The 27,590-nt window shown below is 47.2% G+C and overlaps 2 protein-coding genes and 1 long non-coding RNA gene across 4 annotated transcripts in view; 2 read left to right on the top strand and 1 right to left on the bottom strand.

Moving 5' to 3' along the window:
* The window catches only part of EDC4 (enhancer of mRNA decapping 4), a 31,910-nt gene extending 24,302 nt beyond the window's left edge, over positions 1-7,608 (top strand). For both annotated transcript variants that reach the window (XM_082229281.1, XM_082229280.1), the window contains exons 23-29: positions 505-660; positions 1,182-1,297; positions 1,545-1,710; positions 3,146-3,332; positions 3,754-3,973; positions 6,143-6,306; positions 6,765-7,608. In XM_082229281.1, coding sequence (XP_082085407.1) covers positions 505-660; positions 1,182-1,297; positions 1,545-1,710; positions 3,146-3,332; positions 3,754-3,973; positions 6,143-6,306; positions 6,765-6,957 — 1,202 coding nt within the window. In that variant the 3' untranslated portion in view covers positions 6,958-7,608. The remainder of the gene's footprint in view (positions 1-504; positions 661-1,181; positions 1,298-1,544; positions 1,711-3,145; positions 3,333-3,753; positions 3,974-6,142; positions 6,307-6,764) is intronic.
* A 735-nt stretch (positions 7,609-8,343) lies between these two features.
* LOC309535907 lies at positions 8,344-13,144 on the bottom strand. Its single transcript, XR_014221427.1, has 2 exons — positions 12,990-13,144; positions 8,344-8,565 (listed from the first exon to the last, which is right to left on the bottom strand). It is a non-coding gene; the product is annotated as an uncharacterized lncRNA (long non-coding RNA).
* Positions 13,145-13,270: 126 nt separating this feature from the next.
* On the top strand, positions 13,271-27,590 carry NRN1L (neuritin 1 like). The gene is made up of 3 exons (XM_082229410.1): positions 13,271-13,352; positions 24,082-24,253; positions 25,759-27,590. Exons 1-3 carry the CDS (start codon positions 13,298-13,300, stop codon positions 26,042-26,044), a joined length of 513 nt encoding a protein of 170 aa, XP_082085536.1. The 5' UTR covers positions 13,271-13,297; the 3' UTR covers positions 26,045-27,590.

Below are 27,590 nucleotides of genomic sequence, written 5' to 3'. Positions count from 1 at the left end.
TCCAGCTTGCTATAAGCTTCTGGTTGGCCACTGTGAGAGCAGGAAGCTGGACTTAGATGGGCTTTTGGCTTGATCCAGCAGAGCTCTTCTTATGTTCTTACATTTGTATCCTGCCTTTCTTCCAAGCACTCTTCTATTTTTTTCCTTGCAAAAGCCCTGTGAAGTAGGGTTTATACTCCAAAGGCAATATATGCAGATAGGTGTATATAAAAACATTTTTTTCATTTATTTTTTGCTGGTGTTGGTGGCAGCGGTGCTGGTAAGATATGAGGAATGAGGATCCCACCTGACGGTTTGGGAGGAAGCTGCCCCATGCTAGGTCAGGCTGTTGATCATCTAGCTCAGCAGCGGCTGTCCACAGAGTTGAGGGCCGAGGTCTCTCCCAGCATCTGCTGCATCTTCCTTTGTAGCCGGAGGTGGCAGAGACCATTCGTATGCCATGCATGTCCCCTAGCACAGAGCCATGGTCTCTCCCTTTGCTTTCCTTAACTCCTGCGGTTTCAGAGCGGAGGCTGGACCAGGCCTTAGCTGAGGGACAGCAGCGCAGTGGGCAACTGCAGGAGCATCTGTCCCAGCAGCTTTCCCAGTCCCTCTCCACGGCTGCCTGCAACCGGCTGGAAAGGACCATCCGCGAGGAGATGAAAAAGACGGTGCCCCCGTGTAAGTCCCCCATCTTGGATTCTGATCAATTTGCAAAAGAACAAAGGAGGTGCTTCTTCGGAAGTAGAGCAGCCTTCTCCATCCTGCCCCCCCCCCCGATGCTTTAGACTACAACTCCCATCAGTGCTGGCTGGGACTGATGGAATGTTGGTCCATCTGTAGGGCACCAAGCTGACAAAGGCGACAGTAAGTGGTTATCCTGTGGTGTCCAGAAAGCTTTCTGGCATGGGGTTTGGATTTTGAAGAGAAAAACAGGAAAGGCAATGCAGCCAGCCCAGTGAAGATCTGGGTTCCCAGGATTTGCTGAGAGCAGAGCCCGAGAGTTTTCTCTGCTGCAGATAAGCAACCCATTCCAGTTTCTTTCTCCCTGGAGAGTTAACAAAGCAGGAAGGGTTGATGCCATTGTTTCAAGGGATGGTCCATGCATGGACCTCTCCCAAGGTCCTCATATATTTCTTCATTTATTTAAGAGAGATAAAATGGGGGCATGACTTTTGTTTTGCTGTCTCTCTGCTAACAAGGTGTTTCCAAGACTTTGGATCCCATCACTGGGCAGCTGAATAACACCATTGCCACCAAGCTTACAGCCATTGAGGGGACACTGAAGGAGAACGTCACCAAACTGGTGAAATCAAAGGTAATGGGTGGGGTTGGCTGCTGGGAGCAGATCCCTGCCAGTTTGACAGGGAGGGAAGGTGGTTTGTGGTGCTGGGGTAGCGAGTTCTGGTCAGGCTGCCCAGTTAGCTGCAACACTGCTGCCTCCTAGCGCCTTTTCAAGGTGTTGATGTGCTAGGCCAGACATCGGCTCATATTTTTGATGTCTGTGACACCTTTTTAGACCAGAAACCTCAGTAAACTGAGCTGTGATTGTGTTTTGATTGCAGAACCTTACAGATGCCATTGCCCGGGCGGCTGCTGATGCCTTGCAGGGCCCCATGCAGTCGGCATACAGGGAGGCATTCCAGAGTGTGGTGCTTCCTGCTTTTGAGAAGAGCTGTCAATCAATGTTCCAGCAGATCAATGACACCTTCAAGCAAGGCACACAAGAATGTATGCCCCACTCTCTGCTTCTCTCCTTTTCAGCTTTGTATACTGTCAGCCGTGGGAAACACTAGTTTACAGAACTGTGGGGCAAAAAAGAGGCTCCAGAAAGCAGGAATGCCCTTTTGAAAAGCCATCATCATATCCAATAGCCTTGATAAGCTTCTCTTTCATGAGTCTGAGGGGAGTGTTTCTTAAGGCTACCAGCCACTATGGTTAAATGGAACATCTCATGCTTGGAGGCTACCAGAAGGCTATGTAGAAAGACTCATACCTCTTTCTCCAGCATGTCGGCTTCCTTGCAGCAGCTAAGTAGTGTGGGAACAGAATTTTGGCCTATGTAGACTTATAGTCCAGTGATGGCTGCTAGCTGGGACTGCTCTTAAGGTGATAAAGCTGCAACACCTTTTGTCAAGCTCAGGCCTCAGCAGCTGGTGCAGAACACAGGAGTGGCACATCACTCCAGTCCTACAGACTATTTTCCTGTTGATTTTAGGGTACAATTCATGGTTCAGAGTTTGACTGATGAAGCCCCTCCTTGACTTGAATAGCAGTATATTTTGGAACCTGCTGGCTCCACGAGATCCCTTCTCGTTCTCCTAAACTACAAGTGCCTTCTTAGCAGTACCTTTTAAGACAAAAAGGGTGAACCAGGAGGCATTCTCAGTGGTTGCTTCAAGACACTAGTGCCCTTTCCATTTGAAAAATATGCCTGAGCATCCCTTGAGAAGGTCTTCCTCTTCAAGTCAGCTTTTAGGAGTCAGGGCTTAGCTGGTAGGTCAGGATACCTAATACTTGTTAAATCTTTAAGGTTCTTGAATGGGGTTCAAATGGAATTGTTAGTGAGATGCTTTCTCCTTTCTTACTGCCCAGAACCTTTGAGAATGGGGCAATGCTCCTGGTAAACAGTCTTGTGGTTGCCATTGGATAAACACAACCAGCAGTTTAGGCAATGGCCCAAATCCCTCTCGAGCATTTTCACATTGTGCATTCAGAAAACCCCTGTTCCTCAGCAGAAATAAAAAAGGTGCCTTTGATCAGGGGTGGGAACCTGCATCCCTTCAGATGTTACTGGACTATAACTCCCATCATTGGCCTATAACATCCAATGGCCAGGGATGATGATGATTTTATTATTTATACCCCACCCATCTGGCTGGGTTTCTGCAGCCACTCTGGGCAGCTTCCAGCACATATAAAAACATAATGATGGGGTTCATAGTCCAGCAACACCCAGAGGGCCACAGGTGAGGCCCACCCCTGCATTAGACAAAACTCCTGTGTGTTTTTTTGTGCCTTGCTGCAGAGTTGACAGTATGAAGGCTTTGGGAACGTGAAGGGGAGTTGGATTTGAGGGTGATGTGGGAGAGAGGCCAGAGGCCGTGGGAATGGACTCCAATGGTAGCCAGCTGGCTTTTGAGTAATTGTAAATCTTCTCTTGTAGATATTCAGCAGCTGGAGACCCACATGAAGAGTAAGAAAGCGCGAGAGCAGGATGCCCGGGACTCTGTGGTGAGCCAGCTCCGGCAGCTGGTCAACAACTTCCAGAGCACAACTGATCAGCTGGCAGCCACCATTACGGCCAGCATGCACTCCGAGGTGCAGCATCAGCTTCACGTCATCGTGGGCAAGTGAGTGGCAGAGCAGATGGGGGCATCTCTCATAGAAAGAAGGGCAAAACAGAGAGTCTTGCACCAGATTAATAGCAGTGGGTCCTGAGATCTGCATGAAACTGACTCATCTGATCCTTCACATATGAGAAAACAGGGCACACACACCCTTTGAAATTCCCCTGCCCTGCCACACTTGTCATAAGCAGTGCAGTTTTCTACCAGCTGGGCAATATCAGTATTGGAAGCTTCCCTACGTCCAGGGTCTTCTCTGCTCTGTCTTGGGAATGGGCACAATGTTCAGAGAACGAAATGGGAATGTTATCTGGAATTATGTACAACCAGTCTCTTGCTCCTGCAATCTTCCCACTTCTGTCCCCCCACCAATGCCCCACTGGATCTACACAGCCCCTCCAAGTTCCCTTTTTTCTCTTCTCTCCAGCATGCAGGAGTCCATCCTGGCCCAAGTCCAGCGGGTGATCAAAGGGGAGGTGAGCATGGCCATGAAGGAGCAGCAGGCTGCTGTCACCTCCAGCATCATGCAGGCCATGCGCTCTGCTGCAGGCACTCCGATCCCTGCCACTCACCTCGACTTCCAGTCCCAGCAGGCTCACGTGTTACAGCTGTTGCAGCAGGGGCACCTGAATCAAGCCTTCCAGCAGGTATGCATCTCTCCAACCATAGAGGCAACACACTGGCTACGCAACTGCTCTCTGAAGGACCCAGATGGCCACATCCTCAAGGAAGCAGGCACAAAGCTCAGTAGAGAGAGAACCGTGAGGTTTTTAAAGAGAAGAAACCCAGGTGTTGCTGGACTCCAACTCCCATCAGCCCCGACCAGGTAGTCAGTGGGCTGGGATGCTGGGAGTTGTAGTCCCAACAGCTTCTGATGGGTCACAGGCTCCCCATCCTTTTTGGAGGCATCTTTCTGGGAGTCACGAAGGGGCAGCTGGTGGTCTGCCTTAGAACCAGCAGGGGGCGCCCAGAGCAGCTGTCTTATAGTTCAAAGTGTATCATTTAAGCGTGACTGCGTAGCCCTGCTGGTGCATATATAACCAATCTATATGTTGTGTGTTCAAGGCAGTTTAGCATGGATTAACTTTTGCTGTCTCTTTCATACTTCCACTCAAGTTTGAGGAAAGGGTTGTTTTCCATCAGTGTTTTTAAGTCTGTGAGGTTTATAAGATAGGGTATGGTGTGGAGAAAGTGGATAGAGATATTTTTTATTCTTCTCTCATTATAGTAGAACTTGGGATCTCCCAGTGAAACTGACTGGCAGTATTCAGACGGATTGCTGTGTTAATCCATCGCAGCAAATACAGCAGAGGCTTGTGGCACCTTTTTAGAGACCTAACACATTTATGACACCATATGTTTTAGTGGACCAGACTCCACTTCATCAGTTGCACAAAGTGTAATCCTAAATTGGCCGCTATATATACATGCACACAGTTGGATGGTGGTATGTGTGCCAACAGCAATAGCAGGCTATTTAACATCAGTCACTCATTTGTTTGTGTCCTGCTTTTCCACAAGATGGTATCCAAAGCTGCTTTCAGCAATGTATGAAGAACATTAAAACAAAAATCATAGTGGCAAATAACGGCAGTGTCAGTGTCTAAATACATAATAAAAACAACAGTCAATTCATAACAACTTAATGTAAAGCAGTGCAAATAAATTTACCTAACATATCTGCTTAACACTAAACATGAGAAAAAATGAACCTGGACCAAGAAATAAAAATACACTATGTATAAGTCCAAATAGATATCTGTTCTCCATCCTACACACACTAGTTGGCAGCCACACCTTTCACTTAAAGGAAGTCTTTCTTCCAGCTCTCATCTGGGTCTATCTTTGTCTTTTCCCCAGCCCTCATCTGGGGAGGTTAATATTGCTGCTTCTCTTTCAAGCCTCACATATGCTCACAGTTTTTATGTTGGCTGCTTTTTCTCTACCAAACACCCCTTCCAGCAGTGTCTGCAAGGCGGCAGACTTTAGCAGGCTCCATGGTGAAAGGTGTGGGGCAAGGCAAGTGGAAAAGCCCAGCCTGTTGATGTTACTCCCAGCACCAAGGGGTGGGAAACTAGATCTGGTTGGTAAATCAGATCCTTATCTCCCCCGACCCAAGTTTGATAGGTACGTGGAGTTGCCCACCTGCCACAATGACACTGTGATCTGCTATCTGTAGTTCAGTGCAGGGAAGCCCCAACAGCAGCAGCAGCTGATGGTCAGCACTTGCCAAGTGCCACACACTGGGCTTCACATACAGCTTTGCAGGTGCCACCAATTGGCAGTACCTACAATTGCACTTTGGCTCAGCTGCATCTTTACCTGCCCCACACCTGACATCGTATGTAGAACAGGTAGTCATGGCTTAACCAAAACAGCCTGGCTGGCCAAGTGGGGAGGTGTGGGGGGCCTGATTGTACCTGGGGGCAAAAAGTCAGGTATTGCCTTCATGCCTTGGCTTTGTAGGCTACCTGGAAGTACCTGGCTGCTCTTACTTTCTTACAAGGTGTGAGTTCAAGTCTGTGCTGGTGGACTGTGTGCAGCTTTTGTTATGCTCTGGTCCTAAAATCCTTCCATTGCTCCAATTCTGCTTTAATCCCTGGCTATCCTCACAAGACCATGGGCCATGGGTATGGGATGGTCACATGCACTTAGAAACAGAAGCTCTCTTCTCCCAGTGTCCTAGCAAAGTGGAGACAGACAGGTGGAGAGAACGGCCAAGAGTACTGCACTATTGTGCTCAAAGCCTTATTCAGCCTTATTGAGCTTCTCTAGAAATGTAGATTTCTAACCAGGGCACTCTCCTCTTTCTACAGGCTCTCACTGCAGCTGATTTGAACCTAGTCCTCTACGTCTGTGAGACAGTTGACCCTCAGCAAGTGTTTGGGCAGCATCCTTGCCCACTGTCCCAGCCTGTCCTCTTGTCTCTCATTCAGCAGCTCTCCTCAGATTTGGGAGCTCGGACAGAACTGAAACTGAAGTGAGTATCGCCCAGTGGTGCCTAACGGTAGATGCATCCTTTCCTTCCACAGGGAAGTGGCAAGTGCTTCCTACACCAGGGCCCTGTATGTTCCGCCCTTTAAAATGCAGACAAAATTCCTGCATCTGGGAAAAACTTGCGTTATTTATCTTACTTTGTACAAGTCTGTTTTTGCTGGCCGTGCGGGACACTAAAGGCCCAGCTGCACCTGCTAGACATCTTATTCAGCTATTTCTTATTTCTGAGTTTAGTTGTACACATACCTTCAAGTGCATCTTTGCATCCATAAGGTCTGGAAACTTGCTTTCTTCGCACATAAAACTGAGAAACTCGGGGAGCTCAATTCTGCCCATTCCTTATACATTCATGGAATGTCATTGTATACACATGCCTGCAGTTTTGCATTCAGGATCACAACCGTGCTGTGCTCTCTCTCTCTCTCTCTCTCTCCTTTGCAGTTACCTGGAGGAGGCAGTGATGCATCTAGACCACAGCGACCCCATCACCCGCGACCATATGGGCTCTGTGATGAACCAAGTGCGGCAGAAGCTCTTCCAGTTCCTGCAGGCAGAGCCTCACAACAGCCTGAGCAAGCCGGCCCGCCGACTCATGATCATGCTTCAAGGCCTGGCCACACCCAGCATGTCCTAACAAGGCTCCAGCAGCCTCTCCACAAGGGCGTCCATCATTGCTAACCAAATGTGGCTTTTTCTTTTCTTCTTCTAATGCTCTTGCTGGGAAAATACGTCCGCGCTACAGATGTGTGGGATGGATAGAAGGGTCTGAGCCCCAGCTGTGTTAGCCCCGTATAATCCAGTTCTTTTCTGTGTGAGCAGACCATGGCCCTACCCACCACCTGCCTCTCTTTGTACTGTACCAGTTAGATGCGCAGACACTAATCCCATCTTCCTCCTATTTTCTAGCTTGGAGCCCCTCCCCAAGAATTTGAGGGGTTTGGCAGAGCTTGGCAAGCCTTGCCCTTTTGTTTCAGGAGTACCCTGCCAAGGTAGTCGGAGGTCAAAGGTGCCAGCGGGTTGTGAGTCACAGCAGCCATAGTGAAGTATTGCCTCCACCTGCGCGGCTTGTGGGTGAGGGATGAAAAGTTCATGAAGCCCACCCGTCCTAGGAAGCAGCGTTGGTTCTTTGTGTGGTGGAGCATGTTCATGAGTTAGACAACTCCTTTCATCATTATTATTATTTTGCTTTTACACCACTTTTTTCCTTTTTATCTAGACTCTTAATCTTTCATTTTTGAATAATGTTTAACAAGTTCAATAAATGACTTTTTTGGAGGAAAAAAAACTGCTTCTGTTTCGTTCTGGGCCTGGTGGAGGAGCTCACTCTCTTAGTCAGCACTGGTCACAGTGCAACTGATGGGTAAGAAACTTTGAGGCCACTGACCCGATATGGCCTACAGCACTCCTCCCCCCCTCCCCCCTGCATGCTGCAATTAGGCCTGAAAGCAGCCTTTGAGCCAATAGGAAGCTGTTTTCAAGCCTAATTGCTTTGGGAAGGAACCTTGCGGGGTTGCCTTTAGGTAGGTAAGGGTTAACCCTCTCTGTGTGCTGTGCCTCTGCCAAAATCCTCCCCAAGTAGTCTTGGAAAATAAATTTCATTGTCCGAGAGGCTGTTCTCAAATCCAGGGTGGGGACTTGAAGCCTAATTGCCTCTCCTTAGGGGATAGTCTCCAAGTTTGATCGTTGCTACTGGGTGTGAGTGTGCATGTGTAAAAGAGAATTAGTGGGGCATTGATATGTATGAACAAATGTACGTATTGGCAAGCAGCCCCTGGAAGGTTAGCTTTGAAGAAATGTGACCCTTTGGCTGAGAGATTTAATCCCCACCATCACCCATCCTCAGGGAGGATTCTGACTCCCTTGTTATGCCTGAAGCTGCCAAACCAGAGTGATAGCAGGTAAATTGGAAAGGCTTTTTTTTTTTTTTTAGCAAGACTGCTTGTTGAAGGGGCATTTCCTCCCCCTCTCCCAGTTATCACAGTCTCCATGAACCCTGTTGAATGTACAAGTCATTCAAAGAGAAGCTTCATCATGCCATGTTTATTTAGTCACAGCCTTAGCTATTCCTGTTGCCTCTTCCTCATGGCATCCCTCATTACATTGCTATCAGTCCCACGGTGGGGAGCCTCTGTGACATCTGACATGCATTTTCCTGGAGTAAACCTTCAGCAGTCTTCTTACCCCAGCCCTCCTTTTAAATCCGTCTCTATCCTTGTCAGTGTTGTTCTTTACGGACACAAACCTGATACAAAAAATCACAGCTAGAATGTATGTAATGTACACTTTTGCTGACACTGGAACATCAAGCAGGATACAGATGACCCAGACTGAGAGGGGATGCTCAGTGTCAATGGCTGAAATTTAATTAATTCAACTGCACCCCCAAAATTAAACAACTGCAGGTCACCAGCTGTTGGCTCCTTCCTCAGTATTTCATTAGTTCAATGCATCTCCCCTTTTTTGTGACTCTCTAGAGCCCCCAGTTGCTCCCAACCCAAGAAGCAAGAAAGCCATTTAACAGGCTTTATAGCTGTGACAAACCAATGAGATTATCCCTGTTGCCAGGGCATCAAGCTTTTTGTGGGCTAAGGCAGATGTTGCAGCATCCAACATCCCTGGGATACATTTTTTTTTAATCACAAGTAGAACAAGAAAGCTGCTGTGGAGAGGGTTTTACTTTCACCAGAACACATGGCGCTGTTTGAATGCTGGAGCATGCTTTTTTCCTTGTTCTTCCTACCACTGTCTAAAATGTGCTTGGGACCACTTTGCAAGTCTGCTTTTCCACCTGCGCACATGCAGTGTACTCTGAAGCAATACTTGCTATGAGTTTCTTATGGTTTCCTCTGCAACCTGGGAAAACCTAGAAGTCATCATATAAACCCAATAGATCAGTAATTCCAAAGTTCAAAACAAACTCTTGGGAGCTGTTGATGTAGATGATGCATGTTTACATACGCAATAAAATTCCACTATACATCCTGAAAGTTAAGCCAATCCTTGTAAGGCCTTAAGATAGTATGTAATCTCATATATAGGATTATTCCATTTGTTTTTATACCAGAGCATCACATCTGACTCCTGTAACATTTTCCATTTTTGTACAATAGATAAATGCACAGCAACTAGTAAAAATTTACAAGTTATTTACATGCATGTGTATATGTTTAATTTATTAGATTTATATATTATATCTAAAAGATCACACAGAATAAAAGCACAAATAAATAGTTAAAACCTAAACAACAAAGCAATAACCGCCTCCCACGAACACATTTAAAGGTTGTAGAATACTAATCAGTCAGCAGTGTCAAACAAGATTTCATATTATTGAGATCTGAACTGGGGGTCCTATATCATCTATGTTAAATATTTAGGTTTTCCTAATATTTGCCAATATAGATATTACTGGCTTCTCCAACCTGATTTCCCCCCCTCTAATCTAGCTTTCAAATTTGTCTACGAAATAGTTTCCAATCCTGTCCTTGGGCCCAAAATAACATTAAATAATTCTGCATAAAGTTCAGCAGCCAATCCTTTCCCGGAATAAACCCTATTCAATATAATACCCTCTGAACTTGTGTAAGAAGCCAGGGAGTCTGGGCACGGATCTGAGGGTTTGACAACAAATGAGATACTTGACGTAAATGCAACCCACCCATGCCCAGGTCTCCAGTCTTCACAAGGAGTTGTTCCTGAATAACAGGCCTGGGTTTTTTATATATAAAAATCCCTCATTGTAAAAGACCATTTAACCTCCCATTTCAATACCACTTCCATTACATTTATGACTCATTCCTAAAACATCTTGAAGTGATTTAACAATAAAAACAATTGTGTGTGTGTGTTTGTGTGTGTGTGTGTGAAGAGGCTGAAGCCAGATAGCAGTTGGGAATGAGGGCTTTAGGGATTAAAGTATATTCTGAAGGGAAATATCCCTTTCCCAGCTGGCTTCTGTGCCAGGGCTGGGGGTGGGGAAGGGCTGAGATGCCTGCCTCTCAGAGGCTGGCCGGCTTGCTCAGATCTGATAGCAAGTGGGGTGCAGGCTAGCAAAGAAGGGCAATTCTCTCATGCATCCGTCTTCCTTATTGAGGCAAGTCCCATCAACTGCAAGCTGCCCTCTTCCAGCCCACACTTGCCTGCCTGCCTGCTCACTTGCATCCTCCGGTCCATGGGGCGGCACTCACGGTCAGCTTCCTCTCCCTCAATCTCAGTGTTGCCATTGGATAAGACAGTAGGGAAACAGGTGTAGACAAAACTAGGATGAGTTGGCTCTGCCTAAGAACAAGGAAGAGTCTGCTGGACCAGTGGTTGAATAGTTGCCTCTGGGAACCAAGCAAGCAGGATTTGAACCCAAGAGCACTCTACCCTCCTGTGGTTTCAAGCAACTGGTATTCAGAAGCATTGCTGCAGCTGCAGCTACAGTGGTGCCTCGCAAGACGAAAAGAATTCGTTCCGCGAGTCTTTTCGTCTTGCAATGTTTTTCGTCTTGCGAAGCACGGTCCGTCGCAACTGCGCCTCTTCAAGCGGCTTTAAGAAAAAAGCGCAAGATGTTTTCGTCTTGCGAAGCAAGCCCATAGGGAAATTCGTCTAGCGAAGCAACGCAAAACCGAAAAACCCTTTTCGTCTAGCGAGTTTTTCGTCTTGCGAGGCATTCGTCTTGCGGGGCACCACTGTATTCGAACTCTATACTATCCCTTTAGATGTGAGGTGACCAGCACTGTATACTGTATTCCAAATGTTGTTGCACCATAGATTCATATAATGGCATCAGTTTTATTTCCTAAGGATGCCTAGTATGAAATCTGCATTTTTCATGACTGCCACAAGCTGGGGCAACATCTTCATTGAGCTATTTACTATGACCTCAAGGTCTCACTTGTGGTCTATGGACTAGGAGTGGACACGTGGGCACATTTTTGCACAGATCATGTGGCTCTGGTTGTCATTGGCTCTGGTTTCACATACTGTTTAGGCCAAGTTCATGTAACTTATTGCACTAGCAGGAGCCAGCACAGTGATTCCTGCTAGAGCAATGGGAATTCCCTCTCTCCTCCCCCAAGTTCCCTCCCAACTATATCCTGCTCTGGAGGGTTGGGAGGATACCCAAAAATAGATTGGGGGGCACGCTGGGGGTGGTGGTGGGGAAAGAGGTTCCAATCTGCACGGAAAATCCTTGTGCTGATGGAACTCCATGGCCTTAGCGCTACATTGAAGGCAACCTATTGTCTCCCTGCCTTCCTCTGCACTTGTCAGTCCCCCTGCCTAAATCCGACTAACCCTACTGTGTAGGGTGGCTGCCTAGGCAACTAATTGTTAGCTATTTTATTTGTTATTAATATTGTAACCAACTAAGTTCTACTCAGAGGAATACATTGAGGTTAATAGACACGACTAATTCAGACCCCTATATGCAGAATTCATCATGCGAAAGGCTGGGCTGGATGAATCCCAAGCCGGAATTAAGATTGCCGGAAGAAATATCAACAACCTCAGATATGCAGATGACACAACCTTGATGGCAGAAAGTGAAGAGGAATTAAAGAACCTTTTAATGAGGGTGAAAGAGGAGAGCGCAAAATATGGTCTGAAGCTCAACATCAAAAAAACGAAGATCATGGCCACTGGGCCCATCACCTCCTGGCAAATAGATGGGGAAGAAATGGAGGCAGTGAGAGATTTTACTTTCTTGGGCTCCATGATCAGTGCAGATGGTGACAGCAGTCACGAAATTAAAAGACGCCTGCTCCTTGGGAGAAAGGCGATGGCAAACCTAGACAAGATCTTAAAAAGCAGAGACATCACCTTGCCAACAAAGGTCCGTATAGTAAAAGCCATGGTTTTCCCAGTAGTGATGTATGGAAGTGAGAGCTGGACCATAAAGAAGGCTGATCGCCGAAGAATTGATGCTTTTGAATTATGGTGCTGGAGGAGACTCTTGAGAGTCCCATGGACTGCAAGAAGATCAAACCTCTCCATTCTGAAGGAAATCAGCCCTGAGTGCTCACTGGAAGGACAGATCGTGAAGCTGAGGCTCCAATACTTTGGCCACCTCATGAGAAGAGAGGACTCCCTGGAAAAGACCCTGATGTTGGGAAAGATGGAGGGCACAAGGAGAAGGGGACGACAGAGAATGAGATGGTTGGATGGTGTTCTTGAAGCTACTAGCATGAGTTTGATCAAACTGCGGGAGGCAGTGGAGGACAGAAGTGCCTGGCGTGCTCTGGTCCATGGGGTCACGAAGAGTCGGACACGACTAAACGACTAAACAACAACAATTCAGACCCATTAATTTCAACAGGTCTACTCGGAGTAGAACCTAAAACGGTTTTTATGGCCAAGAAGGGGAGAGGTGCTTGCAGGGTTTTCTGCTCCAAGTGTTAAAATAAGTTGGCTGGATTTGGCCGTGATTTTGGTGGTGCTAGGTCGTCGGGCTATTTGCTGCTCCCTGATCTAAGCAACGCCAGCGCCCTAGTTGTCGTTGCCGCCGCCGCCGCCTCCTCCTCCTCTTTCTCCCCTCCATCTGCGGCCAGCCGCTTCGAGGGTTGAGGAAAGAGCAACTTTTTACAAGCTTGCCGCCCGGGCAGCCACCGCACTGCGGATCCGGCGGGGCTAGAGACGTTAAGACGAGGCAAGAGAGAGAGAGAAAAAACTTCAGTTCCTTACGAGCTGCAGTGCAGGACGACGACCCCAGGAACTTGTACGGATCCTGTGCCTTTTGAGAATAGTTTGCTCCAGGTCTCCGCGCGCGCGGCAGCAGACCAACAGGGCGCTGGGCAAAAGGCGGGTGCGCGGAGCAGTTCCACCTCGGCCCGCTCCTAGAGGCCGCGAGGCGAAGCTCCGCGGGCCGGATCCGAGGGGCGGGGCGCGGGGGCGGGGCCGAGAGGGGAGGCGCCTGGCGCCGCTCGGCTTCTTGCTCTCCCGCCTGGCTCCGCACTGATCTGATGCCGCTGGAACTGGGCGCCGGCACCACCATGGGCTGCGGGGCGCTGCTGGGGTCCTTGGCGCTGTTGCTCCCGCTGCACCTGGGTGAGTATCCGAGATGTGCGCTCGTGTCTAAGCAGGGCGGCGAGTGTGCAACGGGAGTGCAAGAGGCAAGGCGAGGGACTGGAGTGTGCAGGCTGCCAGCAGTGTAAGGGGTTGGGGGAGAGGACAGCCCGGCGCTTGGAGGAGCGTGCAAAGGGGACAGGAGAGAGGCGTGCAAAGTCTTTCGAGCAAAGGAAGACCGCGAGCCTCGCTGCGCCTGCTTGGTAGCTCGGGAGCGGGGCTTGTGTCTCAGGGGGCGCGGATCGGCTTGGGCTGCACGTGTGTGTGTGATGCTCGCGATGAAAGAACGGGGCCAAAACGAGCAACATGATTTTCCATAGGGACAAATGTCAGGTTCTACACTTAGCCAGGAAGAACCAGTTACACAGTTATAAGGCGGGGGGCACCTGGATTGCCAGTAGGACATGCGGAAAGGAACTAGGGGTCTTAGTAGACCACAAGCTGAGCATGAGTCCCCAGTGTGATGCAGCAGCAGAAAAGGCTAATGCTATTCTAGGCTGTATCAGCAGAAGTCTAGTGTCCCGAACAAGGGAAGTCATAGGACCGCTCTATTCTGCCTTGGTCAGTCCACACCTGGAATACTGTGTTCAGTTCTGGACACCACAATTTAAGAAGATTGACAAGCTGGAACATGTGCAAGGGAGGGTGACCAAGATGATAATGGGCCTGGAAACCAAGCCTTATGAGGAACGGTTGAGGGAGTTGGGTATGTTTAGCCTGGAGAAGAGGAGACAGAGAGGAAATATGATAGCCATTTTCAAATATTTAAAGGGCTGCCACAGGGAGGATGGAGCAAGCTTGTTTTCTGCTGCTCCGGAGGCTAGGACTCAAAGCAATGGATTCAAGTTACAAGAAAGGGAATCCCGACTGAACATCAGGAAGAACTTCCTGAGAGTATGAGCTGTTTGACAGTGGAGCAGACTCCCATGAGAGGCGACAGACTCTCCTTCCTCGGGGGTTTGTAAGCAGAGATGGGATGGTTGTATGGTTTTGTTGAGATTCCTGCATCGCAGGGGGTTGGACTGGATGACCCTTGGAGTCCCTTCCAACTCTACAATTCTGTGCCAAGTGTTCGTGAAGATGCTGCTGCTTGGTTCTGCAGCCGCGCGCCGGTGCATCTATTTTTGTGATCTAATGGCAAAAGTGCATTACTTAAGGATGTAAGCCCCATTTAAGGGGCTTAAGGGCCCCTTAAGGATGTAAGGGACCCTCAGCTCATCCTGCTAAATAGGACCCAGAACATCGGCCTCCAAGTCCTGCCCTGCAAAGCTCGGAGCGCTTTAGACTGGCTCTCTCCCTCCCCTCGCCCAGGGCTCCGCGCCGGGAGGATCTCCCTGCTTCCTGTCTGCGGTCTGCATGTTGTGAATGGAGGCGCCGTGCGCGCCTTCTCCTAAGTGTGTGAACACCGGAGACCAGCGTCCCGATCCTCCCCTCAAACCCCGGGTGCGTTGCCAGGCCAGCAGGGGACACCTTAGAAACCCTTCGGCTCCTTAGAAACCCTGCGCGCTGGTATGGAAGGAAGCCCTCTCCCGGGTGCCTTTTCTTCAGCACCACGGTCTCCAACAACCAGTCCGTTTTCTGGTGGTATGGATCAGCCTTCTCCAACCCAGTGCCTTTCAGATGTTGTTGGACTACAACTCCCATCATCTCTGACCATGCGGCATGTAGGGGCAGGTGGGAGTTGGAATCCAATGAACATCTGGGGGAGCAGCAGGTTGGAGAAGTTTGGCACAGCTGCATCCTCCATCACGTTGGCAAACAAAGGATGTGGAATCCTACATTGTGGGTTGTATCCAGTGTTACCCCTACGCAGAGTAGACTTACTGGAATTAACTGACATGACTTAGGTCCATCAATCTCAATGTGTCTACTAGGAGTATAACTTGCTTGGGTACAATCCAATATTTCTAACAGATTGCTTCACATGTTGAAAGCATTCTCTCCCCCCCCCCGCACGTTTTTTGGCATGATCAAGGTGGAGAAAAAGGGGTTGAATTCATTTCCTTTTTCCTCCCCCCCCCCTTTTCAAATGCCTTCCTATGGGTGGACTGGTATTTTAAATTTGTTCTGGGGTGGGGGTGGTAGCTGTGCCAGTCTGCTACAGCAAGCATAACAGAAAGTCTAATGGCCCCTTAAAAGACTAACAGGTTTGTTGTGGCAGCTCTTTTAATGAGTGTGTGTGTGTGTGAGAGAGAGAGAGAGAAGCAGGGTGTCCTTGTTAATCTGGAATCTGGAGCAAGAGGGCACCACATTGCCATGCAATTGCCCAGAATGGATCCCCTGGGGGTTTACCGGTGGAGTTGGAGCTGTCTTTAGCTCAGCTTGGCAACGTCTTTTCAGACGGATGGAGTTTTCATTGTGGCTTGAATCGTGGCGTTTCAGTTGAGCTTGGCATAACTGGCATAGAGTTATTTCCTGACGCTGAAAAGACGATCAGTGACCCCAATGTGCCCTCAGTTGCAGTGATGTATCTGTGGATGGGGGGGGGGAGGCAACAATTCCAGCAATTGTTGCTTCTGATTGTATTGCAAAGTATGTTGCATTCCACCCGTCTAGACCTGTTAAAATTAATGAACATTACTGATGTAGGACTGTTTGTTTCAGTGCATCTACCCTGAGCAAAAGTTAGTTAATTACAATCCTTTGTTTGTTCCTCTAGCCTAGCATGAATACTAGGAATACAGGAAGTTGCCATATTATGATGTATTATTTTTGTTCCACCCTTTCTTCCAATTTTATCATCACAACAACCCTGTGAAGTGGGCTAAACTGAGAGTGTGGCTAGTTCAACATCACCCAGGAGACTTCATGACTGAGAAAAGGTTTGAACCCAGATCTCCTGGCTTCAAGTCTGTTAATCTAGCTGCTTTGTTGTGTATTCTGGTAGCTGATCTTCAGGATCCCAGGCTGGTTGTCTGTTCTACCTGACCCTTTTACCTGGAGATCTGCTAAGAGATTGAATGTCAGGCCTTCAGCATGCAAAGCATGTGATATGCCCCTGAGCTGTGATCCCTCACATTCAAGCATAAATTGCAAGATCATCTCCAGAACATCTGTTGCAGTTGGTTATTTGTGATAATCAGAAATAGTTGGCAAAAGTTGGCATAACTATTCATGGAATATTTCACACCTTGTTTTGGTTATCCTCTTAGGCTGTGATCCTGTAGGCATTTACCTGAGTTCAACAGTACTTGCTTCTGAGTGTATATGCCTAGGGTTGTGCTGTCAATCTGTTTTATGGCCCTGCCATAGTGGCACTCTCTGGTTTTTGCCCAGCCTGGGGTGTGGCAGTATCAGTTTGGAAAGGACAAGAAGGAATGAGGATTTGCAGTGCAGCTGACATTTGAGGCTGAGTACACTCTTGTTCTGCCCCCTCTCCATCATCAGGGTAATGTTCCCAGTGACCAACAGGCAATGAAGTAATTAGGAAGCTTTACAAATCTGTGATTTGTTGACTCACCTTGTTCCAGTTGGTTAATATGTGGGCATATAACACATAACACAGGTTCTGAAAGACCTACATTGGCTCCCAGTACGTTTCCAAGCACAATTCAAAGTGTTGGTGGTGCTGACCTTTAAAGCCCTAAACAGCCTCGGCCCAGTATATCCGAAGGAGCGTCTCCACCCCCATCGTTCAGCCCGGACACTGAGATCCAGTACCGAGGGCCTTCTGGCAGTTTCCACACTGTGAGAAGTGAGGTTACAGGGAACCAGGAAGAGGGCCTTCTTGGTAGTGGCGCCCACCCTGTGGAATGCCCTCCCATCAGATGTTAAGGAGATGAGTAATTATATAACATTTAGGAAACATCTGTATAGGGAAGCTTTTTAAGGTTTAATGTTTTATTATGTGTAAGCCACCCAGAGTGGCTGGGGCAACCCAGTCAGATGGGCAGGGTACAAATAATAAAGTAGTAGTAGTAGTAGTAGTAGTAGTAGTAGTACACATTGGAAGGGGGAGAAATTTGCTTGGCATTTTACGTGAATCTACTTAATTCACACTTTCTGAAATAATACGCGAACTGCAACATAGCCATCCTTCTAAAATTGTACTTCTCCAATTTTTGTGATGCAGCCCTCTGGCCAAGTAGTGTCCACAGAACTCTATATTCTAGAGTAAAATGTGCATAAAATGTATAAACAAGTGAAAAACGAATACAAATGGGAAAATTGCTTTCAAAAATGTGTTTCTAGGGGAAATTGTATAAACAAATCAGGATAATGTGCACTAAAATACTGGTGACTTTTCATGAGGGCTTAAACAAAATTCACAAACTGATGCCGAAGTACGGAGAGTTGAATTTAAGATTAGGAAAAAGGGAGAAAATAAGAGAAACAAAAAATTGACAGATCTGTCCACCTCTATCTACACCTCAAATCTCTCTCTCTCTGTAAGTGTGTGTGTGTACACCAGATTTAAATGTACACTGTGGTGTACACTGGTGTGTTGTACACCAGTTTTAAATGTCATGGTTCCCTCCGAAAAATCCTGGGAACTGTAGTTTTGGTGAGAGCACAGAAAATTCCCAGGTTGAGATACCTAGCCTCTCTCCTCCCAGAAGTTAAAAATCAGGAGAGGAAATGACAATTAAATCAGTGTCAAGTCTGTGCTGTAGCTATGCCATAATTGTGTGTGTGTGTTAGAGAAGTAGTATTCTGTAGTTCCATCCTCCCTTTTTTAAAAAGACATTTTAATATTATGCTCGTGAGCATGAAGTATCTATCTATTCAATTATGGGGCCACTGGGTCGTCTTTTCTTTCATTATTCCACCTAATAAGATCTGGACAAGCCATGAAGGAGCTCTCTCAGCCCTTTATAGAGTCAGCAGCCTCTGAGATATCTAATAAGGGACTTTTCTTCCAAGTGTTGCTCAGGAACTGGTATTAATAAATTGGTGGCAACAAAGAAAGAAGCAGACATGAATGCAATCTCAGCAACAATTGTCTTCGTCCACCTTTGGCTATTTACGATTTTTCTAGCCCCCTTTCTGTGCCTGTCTCTTGATTGGAGAGGGACCTATATTTTAAGGGGGGAATTTGTACAGCTTTCTCTTTTTCCTGTTGCCCACAGAGGGGTCCCATCTCTTTCTCTGCTATCCATATGCTTCAGACCACAAAGGTAACACACACTTCAAGCTCATCCTTCCTTTCCATAGACAATTAATGTGGTACAATGCTAAGGAACCATCATCTTTGGGATTTGCTGTGCAGACAGACACCCTAGAAGTCAGTGCATGGTCCATAGACGGTAAGCCCATATAGAAGAAGATACTCATGCACTGCACTATACCAAGAAGTTTTGAAACAGGGGATAGGGAGCCTGTGGCTCTCCAGATGTTGTTGGACTCTGCCCACTGGGGTTAATGGGAATTGGAATCCAACAGTGCCTGGAGGGCCACAGACTCCCCATTCTACAAGCTGACATTGTTTGTGGGGTGTGTGTGTGTTTTAGAGAGACAGAGAGAGAGAGATGGAATATTTATTCATCAGTGTTGACTGTACAGGCCTTCTGACCCTGTGATTCTGAGACAGGGGTGGACAACCAGTGGCCCTCTATATATTGCACCACTCCCATCATCATGCTAGCTCGCTGGGTCTTGCAGGAGGTGCATTCTCAATAATCTCTGGAAGGCCCATCCCTGGTGTCAGTTGAGAAGAGCCAGGTCCTCGCTAGAAAAATTCAGGGCATTTATTATGGATGAATGATTGCTGAAGTAGAAGTTCTCATTGATGTGAAGCATATGAAAGATGCAATTTGTTTTAAAAAGATTTCTTCAGAAAGTGTTTGGTAGAAATTTTTGTGGCTTCAGGAAGCTGCAGCCGCTTATCCTAATTGAAATACACATTTGGGGAAATTATTGGATAAAACACAATGTTCTGGGAAGTTAAATGGCAGAATTCAGCCATTAAGTACCAGAACATTTGGGTATGGAAACATGGAGTATTCTTTCATGTAAAGTGCCTTCTTTGGCTGGATTTGGAATAGTTCTAAATTCCTGTTGTGTATTTGTATGCCCACAGAATGTTCTATGGATGGCATCTCCCACCCCACAGCAAACTTTTCTTTAGATGCTAATGGTTAGGAGGGAGTTCATTTTCTTTAATCTCCAACCCCCTCCTCCCCACTAGGGGTTGGAGCAGTGTGTTTACATTTGCGACCTATACTTGTAGCACCAAGTTCAGCTCCTTACATATATATTTTTTTAAATACTTTTATTTTGCTTTAAACAAATACATATAAATACAGACAACCAAAATTACAAAATAAAATTCCTTAATAATAATAATAATGAAAAAAACTTAAAAACTACAAAAAATATCAAAGTACATGACACAGAACATATTATTTCTCATATTGAACCTCTTCCTGATTTAGAGTGAGAAGCATGAATTAGCTAGTTTTATTACTGAATTTCAGTCACTGAAATTTGGCTACCAGATTTGGTGCAAAAGGTTTAAATTGTGTCAAATGAGTCTCCTTCCCACCCCCAGATGCTTGCAGGATCAAGCATAATAATCCTGTACTAAATTTCAACCAGAATCCCAAGTTCTGTAACTGGAAATCCATTATGCATTTATGCCCATCTGTGTTATGTGTTTAAATATGCTTCTGTTGCTTTTTATTTTTATGTTTTATCCTGTTTACCATCCTTTTGGTTGATTCTAGACTTTGCTTGAAATTTTCCATTACAGAATCCTGGTGCTAGAAATAGGTTTCAATAGGCTATTAATTATAGCTAATGGACACAGCCTAGCTTCATTCATTTCAATGAGATATTGACAGTGGATTGCTAAGTAAATAACAGTGCAGGCCTATACTCAAAAGTTAATCCTATGGGGCTTATACCCAAGTATATGGGTGTAGGATTTTAGCCTAAGTCCCAAAGTCAGTCGTCCTTTTCGTTGCTTGGAAAGCAGAAAACTCAGTCCACATAGTTTCAGTAGCAACTTGATACAGATAAGTGTTGGCATGTTACTTGAGTTTCACAAGAGATCCCAAAAGAGCCAGCATCAGATATTTTGATACCCAACATGAATAATCCCATGACAAGCCCCACTCTCTTTCTTTAATTAACATGGGCCACAACCTTCTTAGATGTTCCCCTGTACAACCATCATTGGTTTAAATGGGACCTGTGCATTCATCCACAACTGTGCCCTTACTCAGCTCCTGTTTGTCTGTATGTGGCTCAATTGAGAGAATGTCACAGCAGACTCGGCCACAAATCAGATTTCTCCTCACACCCCCCCCCAAGTGGCATCCAAAACCTGCTGCCTAAAGCAGCAGCCTCTACTTGCTTCAGGTCACTGCGCATCTGTGGGTTCCAAATAATTATTTTATTGCTTTGAATATTATGGGCACTGGAATATTTAGGCTTTCAGTTCTTCACAGAGAAGAACAGTAAAAGTAGCTTGTGGCACTGCCTTCTACCGTGAGGCCACTGAGCCTTCTAGCCAATGAGTCATAACTCAGTGGCAAACCACATGCTTTAGAAGCAGAAGGTAGTTCTGTTACCTAAAAGGCTTTGAGCTAAAGATGCTTAGATTGAACTTGAGACCTTCTGCATTCACAGTATATGTCTGAACTCCCTCTCCCCCCCACCTTTTTTTTTAAGTTACAAGCTTCATGCAAAGGTTGGGAGGTGGAGGGGGAGAGAAAGCAGGATTAGAATTTAGATCTCTGCACTTCCTATCAACACAGCCACAAAACAGGCTAAAACTAGGTGTTACCATTTATAATCATCATGATCATCAGCCGTATTATGAAGGCTCAAGGGGCAGTATAAAGAAGAATCACTGGATGCCAAGATCCGAGTTTGGGGCAAGTACTTTTTGATCAAAGAACCCCAGCAGAGATTTAAAATCACAAAATATGCAGCAAAGTAAAACATGGAAGTATAGGTTGTTAGACCTTTTAAATATGCCTTTCTGAGTTCCAAAATTTCCCTCTTCACCCAGCATAGGAAAAGACACATTTGGTACACATTTGGTAAGTTTAAAATTGGTTTACTTACACTCTTCAAAGGTCAGGTTCATGTGCTTTTTCCATACATCAGTCAGAAAAGTTGCACAGGCAGTAAGACTTAGTTTAGTTCCAAGATGGTGGAAGTTCATAAATTATTGGTATAGGAACCCAAGAATGGCTTGTGAGAGCCATGCAGCTAATCTGGAACAACCATCTTGGCCTCTTCACATGCTGAGTTCATCCAGTAGACTGAAGAGGAACAAAGTCTTGATTGTCCCTCCCAAGATGAGTTAAGCCTGGCAGGACAGCTTACTCTGTGGTCTTAACCCCTTCATGCATTAATTAGACTTAAAAATGTTAGTTATATGAGGCTGCTTATCCCACATTTGACTAATCCCTAGAGTAGGGATGGGCAGAGATATACCTAGGCTCCCTTGAGCCCTTGTCAGGGAGCTATATCAGTGCGCATGTAGCTGGTCCCTTGCACAGTTGGCAAGGAGATGTATCAGCGCCTCCGAATCTGGGTGAGACCATGGAACAGAAACTTTAAAAGTTTGCTATTTGTCATCTTCCGCGCTCCACCAGTGACTTCCTCTACAACCATTTGGGTTCGGACTCCTCTGTTCCACCTTCTCTCCTCCTCCTTGCTTTGCTCTCTCTTTCTGGGCAAGAGTATGGGCAGGCAAATGACAGAATTGACAGCAGCAAAGTGATGGGCTCACAGAGAGTATCTTGCCCAAGGGACCCTAAAAATCTGGAGTGACACTGGTAGCTCTGTGCCAACCTCATGGACGTAGAGGTTAAAACATCTTTAAATAAATAATTAGAGTCCTTGAGTTGCAATGTGACTTTCATTTGATTAATGCTAATCTCATGGTGGGACTATGGGCTCAAGCTGACATATGGCTTGCCACCTGCGGGTGTGACAGACTTCCCATCCTGAATTGGCGGGTTGCCCTGGGTGACCAGCAAAGGTTGTTGCACAGCTTCTTGCAAGGTTACTCAACAGTAAACGTGCGTGGCAAATACCCTATCATCTGCATGCAGCGATAGCCATCGTGGCAATGTCCCCCTTAGTGGGGAGAGCACTAGTGCACTCAGGTTATGCTTTTAGGCTTTTCATAGGCATCTGGTTGGCCACTGGGAGATGAGCTGTTGTTCTGATCCAGCAGTCTCTTTTTATCTTCTAATGTGCAATCTGGGGAAGTTTGAATTCTTACAGCAGCATCTTTTAAGAATCATGACATGAGCATCTTGCATTTAAAACGAAGACATGGGTTACTAGCCCTTGAGGTTTCCATCACTCTGTACAAGTGATATAACGTTGCATGTGAATTGCTTTTTGTCCAAAATATGCTCTTCACCTACATCCCTGTGCTTGGTCCCATTGGGCAGCATGGGAAGATGCCTGGCTGCTGTTTGGCTGAGATGTGCCTGTAGTTGTTGCACTACTGGTGACATAGCGGTAATGGCAGGAGGGCAAGAATGTATGCAGGGCACTAGATCCCAGTTCTTTGTTATTGCAAATACAGTGGTACCTCGGGTTAAGTACTTAATTCGTTCTGGAGGTCGGTTCTTAACCTGAAACTGTTCTTAACCTGAAGCACCACTTTAAAAATGTATAGTGCAGATGGGGACTGGAAGCCTTTGTCATTCTGGACCTGATTCAGCCTGTTCCCATTACATCTGCCTAGGCCAGAGGTCATCAGAGATGAGAGCAGTTTCAGAGTTTGCTAATCAGCTTCTTGGGGGCTCCCCTGCCAGTTCCGAGGGGAATCCCATCTTCGTCAGCTTTGCTGTTCAAATCTTCTGGCTGTTCCTTTTCCTGCTGGTGTGTTCAGAGGAGTGAGGCAGCCTAAGGATGTGTTTTGATCAGACTGAACTAGGCCAGCTCACTTAAAATATTAATCATTTTTCTACTTTGCGGACATCTTACTGTGTTTTCTCTGTCAGCCTTGAGTAGGTAAGTGTCTCCCAGCCAAGACTGGTCCAAGTCAGCTTTAATGGAGGGTGTCTGTGTGGGTGCCATCAGACTAGCATCTTAACAAGAGGTCCCGACGGCAGCAATGTCAGAATTACTGTGACTGCTGGTACTGGCACCTATATATATTTTAAACCAGTATGGGTGCACTATGAGGTCTGTCTAGTGATTTAAAGAAGGTTTTTAAAGCTGATTTGTCATCTGGCTTTGAATCAATTTGACCAGACCAATTTAATTAGATTTGCCTGTTTTTCAGACTTTCCATATTTAGGAGGTTTTCTAAGATGAGCATTTGCTGACTATATTGTAAAGTTAACCTATCCTTGTTTTAACAGGTAGTCTTTAGCATTTTCTTATTCTTATTACAAGAACTCCTCTCTCACTTTAGTGTTATATGTAAAATGCACAGATGTGCACACTTAACGTGACTAAAGTCTGCAAATTTGTTTTCTCACAGTTTGGGGGGAAAACCAGTGAAACTGAGGGGCAGAATCTAATTATTTTGTACTAAGGAACATGCCACCCTTCCCAATTGTTCCAAAAGTACATAGAAATATCGGGAAATGTTTTTAAAAGCCAGAAAAAAATAAGGAGGAAATGCATAGCAAGAAAGGGAGGAAGCCTGATGAGATGGAACAAGGTGGCTTCAGGCTATGCTGAAGGCCACATGAACCGAAGTACGAGCCGCACGCGACCCTTGGGGACACAGGTTGCCCCTCTGTGTTGGAGATGATACAAGCTGAGTGTTGCTTGTTTCCCTCTACAGTTCTGTCCGAGGAGCCGGTGAGTGTGGCCGGCAGTAAGTGTAACACCATCTACAAAGGTTTTGCTGAGTGCCTCATCAGCCTTGGGGACAGCATGGCTCAAAGTGCACAGCAGGAGCAGCAGCCGGATGATGATAGCATCCAGGAGCAGCAGGAGCTGGACATCATCTGCAAGTGAGTACAGGATCCTTCTCCCAAATATCTGTAGATAAGAATGCCCATAGTGGGTCACGGCAGACAGCTGCCTTATAGAACATAATACTATGGCCACATCTACACAATTCATTTAAAGCTGTATCATGGCGCCTTTAAGAGTCATGGTTCCCACCCCACCCTGCAAAGAATCCTGGGAACGGTAGTTTGCTAAGGGTGCTGAGAGCTGATAGGAGCCCCTCTGTTCTCCTCTCAGAGCTACAATTCCCAGAGTTCCCTGGGAAGAGGGATGGATTGTTAAGCCACTCTGGGAATTGTAGCTCTCTGAGGCTGGATGCCACACTGCAGCCACTTGATATCACAGCTAGGCTATGGTGGTGGGTACAGTGGTGCCTCGCAAGACGAAATTAATCCGTTCCGCGAGTATCTTCATCTAGCGGTTTTTTCATCTTGCGAAGCAACCCTATTAGCGGATTAGCGCTATTAGCGGTTTAGCGGCTATTAAAGGCTTAGCGGCTTAGCGGCTTAGCTGCTAAAAGGCTATTAAAGGCTTAGCGGCTTAGAAAAAGGGAGGGGGAAGCGGAAAAAAAATCTCAAGACTCGCAAGACATTTTCGTCTTGCGAAGCAAGCCCATAGGGAAATTTGTCCTGCGAAGCGCATTGAAAAACGGAAAACCCTTTCGTCTAGCGGGTTTTCCGTCTTGCGAGGCATTCGTCTTGCGGGGCACCACTGTATATAGCACCTCTGAGGAAGAATACCAGTTACTGGGAAACAGCAGCAGGAGACAACTGTTGCCCTCTTGCCCTGCTTGTGGGCTTCTCATAGGCATCTGGTTGCCTGCTGGACCAGGTAGGCCTTTGCTTTGATCCATTATGGCTCTTCTTATGTTCTTACATCTTTGCCTTGCTCTTCCTCCAAAGCGTTCATAGCACCGGACAAAGTCCCCTTACGTTCCCTGCCTACCCCATTTTATTCTCAGAACAACCCTCTGAGCTATATTGGGCTAAGAGAATGGGACTGATTTAGGATAAGAACATGAGAAGCCCCCTGCTGGATCAGACCAAAGACCCATCTAGTTCAGCATCCTGTTCCTACAGTAGCCAGCTAGATGCCCATTGGAGATACGCAAGCAGGACCACCCAATCAACATCATGGCTCAGTGGGGTTTGAACCTGGCTCCTCTCAGTCTTAGCCCCACACAGACTCTCAGTGGTTCTGAAAGATTGCTGCAGAGCGACTATAGTCATAGGGGCAGGTCTGCAGCCATCAGCTATGTGGTTAAGCCAACCAGGTGCGCAACAGCTAGGCTGGGCTGATGAGAGTTGTCATCCAGAACAGCTGGAGTCCATCAGGTTGGCAAAGGCTACCATTCTGGCTGGTGCTGATTGGGGTTGGAGTCCCAGCCACACCCGGAGGCCCACCGCTTCCCCACCTCAGGCCTAGCTGAAGCTCCTCTGCTGCTGCTGCTGCTTCTGCTTCTCTGGGGTGCCTTGCTTGCTCCTCATGCAGATTCCTCTTCTTGCAGGTCCTGGGACGACTTCCACACCTGTGCCACCCAGGTTCTGTCCAGGTGCCCCGAGGAGGCAGCGAAAATCTGGGAGTCGCTTCGGCAGGAGTCCCGGAAGATCCAGTTCCAAGGCAACCTTCACGACCTCTGCAGCTCACGGGCCCAGCTGGCCGGCAGTGGGAGGGCTTCGGATATGGATGAGACCAACAAGGAGACCTTGCGGGGGGAAGCCTGGCTGCCTCGGCCCAGCTTTGTGGGCAGCCTGACTCTTGTGGCTCTCTTGGCTTTGGTGCCCTTTGCCTAGCCAGGGAGCAGTGGGAGGCCTCCCTCCCTCCTGTCCACCACAGTGCAGACCAGTGGCCCAGCACCGCTGCCTGCCAGGGCAGGCCTGGCAGTCGGCAGCGGTGCTCCGCGTGTCCTGATGATGGGGGCACAAGGCCCGCTGGGTGGAAGAGGCAGGATGCCATGGGCTTGCCTGCCTTGTGTCTTGCCCTGCTCAAAGAGGCTGGGTTGGGCTAATGGTGCTCTTCCTGTCCCCGTGTGCCCTACTTTTACCAGCCGGCACTTTGCGGCAGCTCTAGTGCCCTGTCCTCCTGCCTACACTGCCCCTTGTGTCCGTCTCCATTGCTCCCCAGCCTCATGCTAGGAACATAGGAAGCTGCCTTGTACTATTGGTCCATCTAGCTCATTATTGCCCACACTGACTGGCAGCAGCTCTCCGGGGTTTCTGCTAGGAAGTCTCCCTCAGCCCTCACTGGAGATGCTGAGGATGGAACCTGGGACCTTGTGCATGCAAAACAGATGTTCACCCTCTAATGGAATCTGGGTCCTTCCCCATCCTGTACCACCCAAGAAACTCTGCCTAGGGGTAATATCTCAAAGCCACCGCCTCCCTGCTTCCTTATTCCAGTAAGAAAGGCATCAGTACATCCAGCTGCTTACAGCATCCTTGCTGAGTGACTAGTGTCCCCAAGAGTGCCAAAGGTAGTGTGTGTGGATGTGACATGACATCAGCACTCTTGTCCTAGCCTTCCCCCGTCCTGCAGCACTCTGTGTACCTGATCGAGTGGGAGCACAGCTGTCGCCTGTGAGCTGGGACACCTTAGGGATCTATACTGGCTGCAGGTGGGTGCTGCAGTATATTTATCTGGCAATTATATAATTCTCTGCCCTAGAAGTCCAAGCCCTCCAGGTTACCCTTTGCATTGGATAACAGCAGTCACTTAAGTTTCATCTGCTGTCTACTTCTCTGCAGGGTTTTTGACATCTTAAGCCTCCAAAGTACAGCATTTCCCCATGGGTAAGTCATTTCCCAGCCCAGTGCCCTTCCAGACATGCTTTCCACCCACCAGGATCAGCTGGCAGGGGAGCTGGTTTGGACCTGGTGATAAACGGAGCACCCTCCACCAACTATTTTGCCAGTGAGAGGGGGTCTGTGGCAGCCTTCCTCAATCTGATGCTCTCCGGATGTTTAGGGGTGATGATGCCATCAGCCCTGATGGGAGTTGTGGTCCAAAACAGCCAGAGGGCACCAGGATGGGGAAGGGGTGGTATATGCTCTTACCATTCACAAGGTCATATCCTGAATATACTTCTGCACTATTCTTTTCCTTGTGGAGATGGGCTTTTTGGAGGTAGCACTTTCCTAAAGGGGGTGTCCAGGGCTGCCTTGCCTGTGCAGTCCAGTCTCAGTTCAGAGATCCCCTCTGTTCCCAGCACACAGGTATCTGTTGGCCAAGACGTGGAATGAAAAAATGTGTAAGCAATGGAAGTCCTGGGCCTCCCTTTTTGCTGGTGTCAGCTGTTCAAATGTATCTATATATTTATATTAAAAGGCACTTTTACATTTC

This window comes from Podarcis vaucheri (assembly GCF_965113315.1).
Source record: "Podarcis vaucheri genome assembly, chromosome: 7".
NCBI classification, from domain to species: domain Eukaryota; kingdom Metazoa; phylum Chordata; class Lepidosauria; order Squamata; family Lacertidae; genus Podarcis; species Podarcis vaucheri.
Note: the sequence above shows the minus strand (reverse complement) of the source record. Positions and strands in the feature narration are given on the sequence as shown.

Coding starts and splice junctions, on each gene's coding strand:
- NRN1L (XM_082229410.1), top strand. CDS start 13,298: ATGGGCTGCGGGGCGCTGCTGGGGTCCTTGGCGCTGTTGCTCCCGCTG. Junction 13,353..24,081: donor GTTGCTCCCGCTGCACCTGG/GTGAGTATCCGA, acceptor TTCCCTCTACAG/TTCTGTCCGAGGAGCCGGTG. Junction 24,254..25,758: donor GAGCTGGACATCATCTGCAA/GTGAGTACAGGA, acceptor CTCTTCTTGCAG/GTCCTGGGACGACTTCCACA.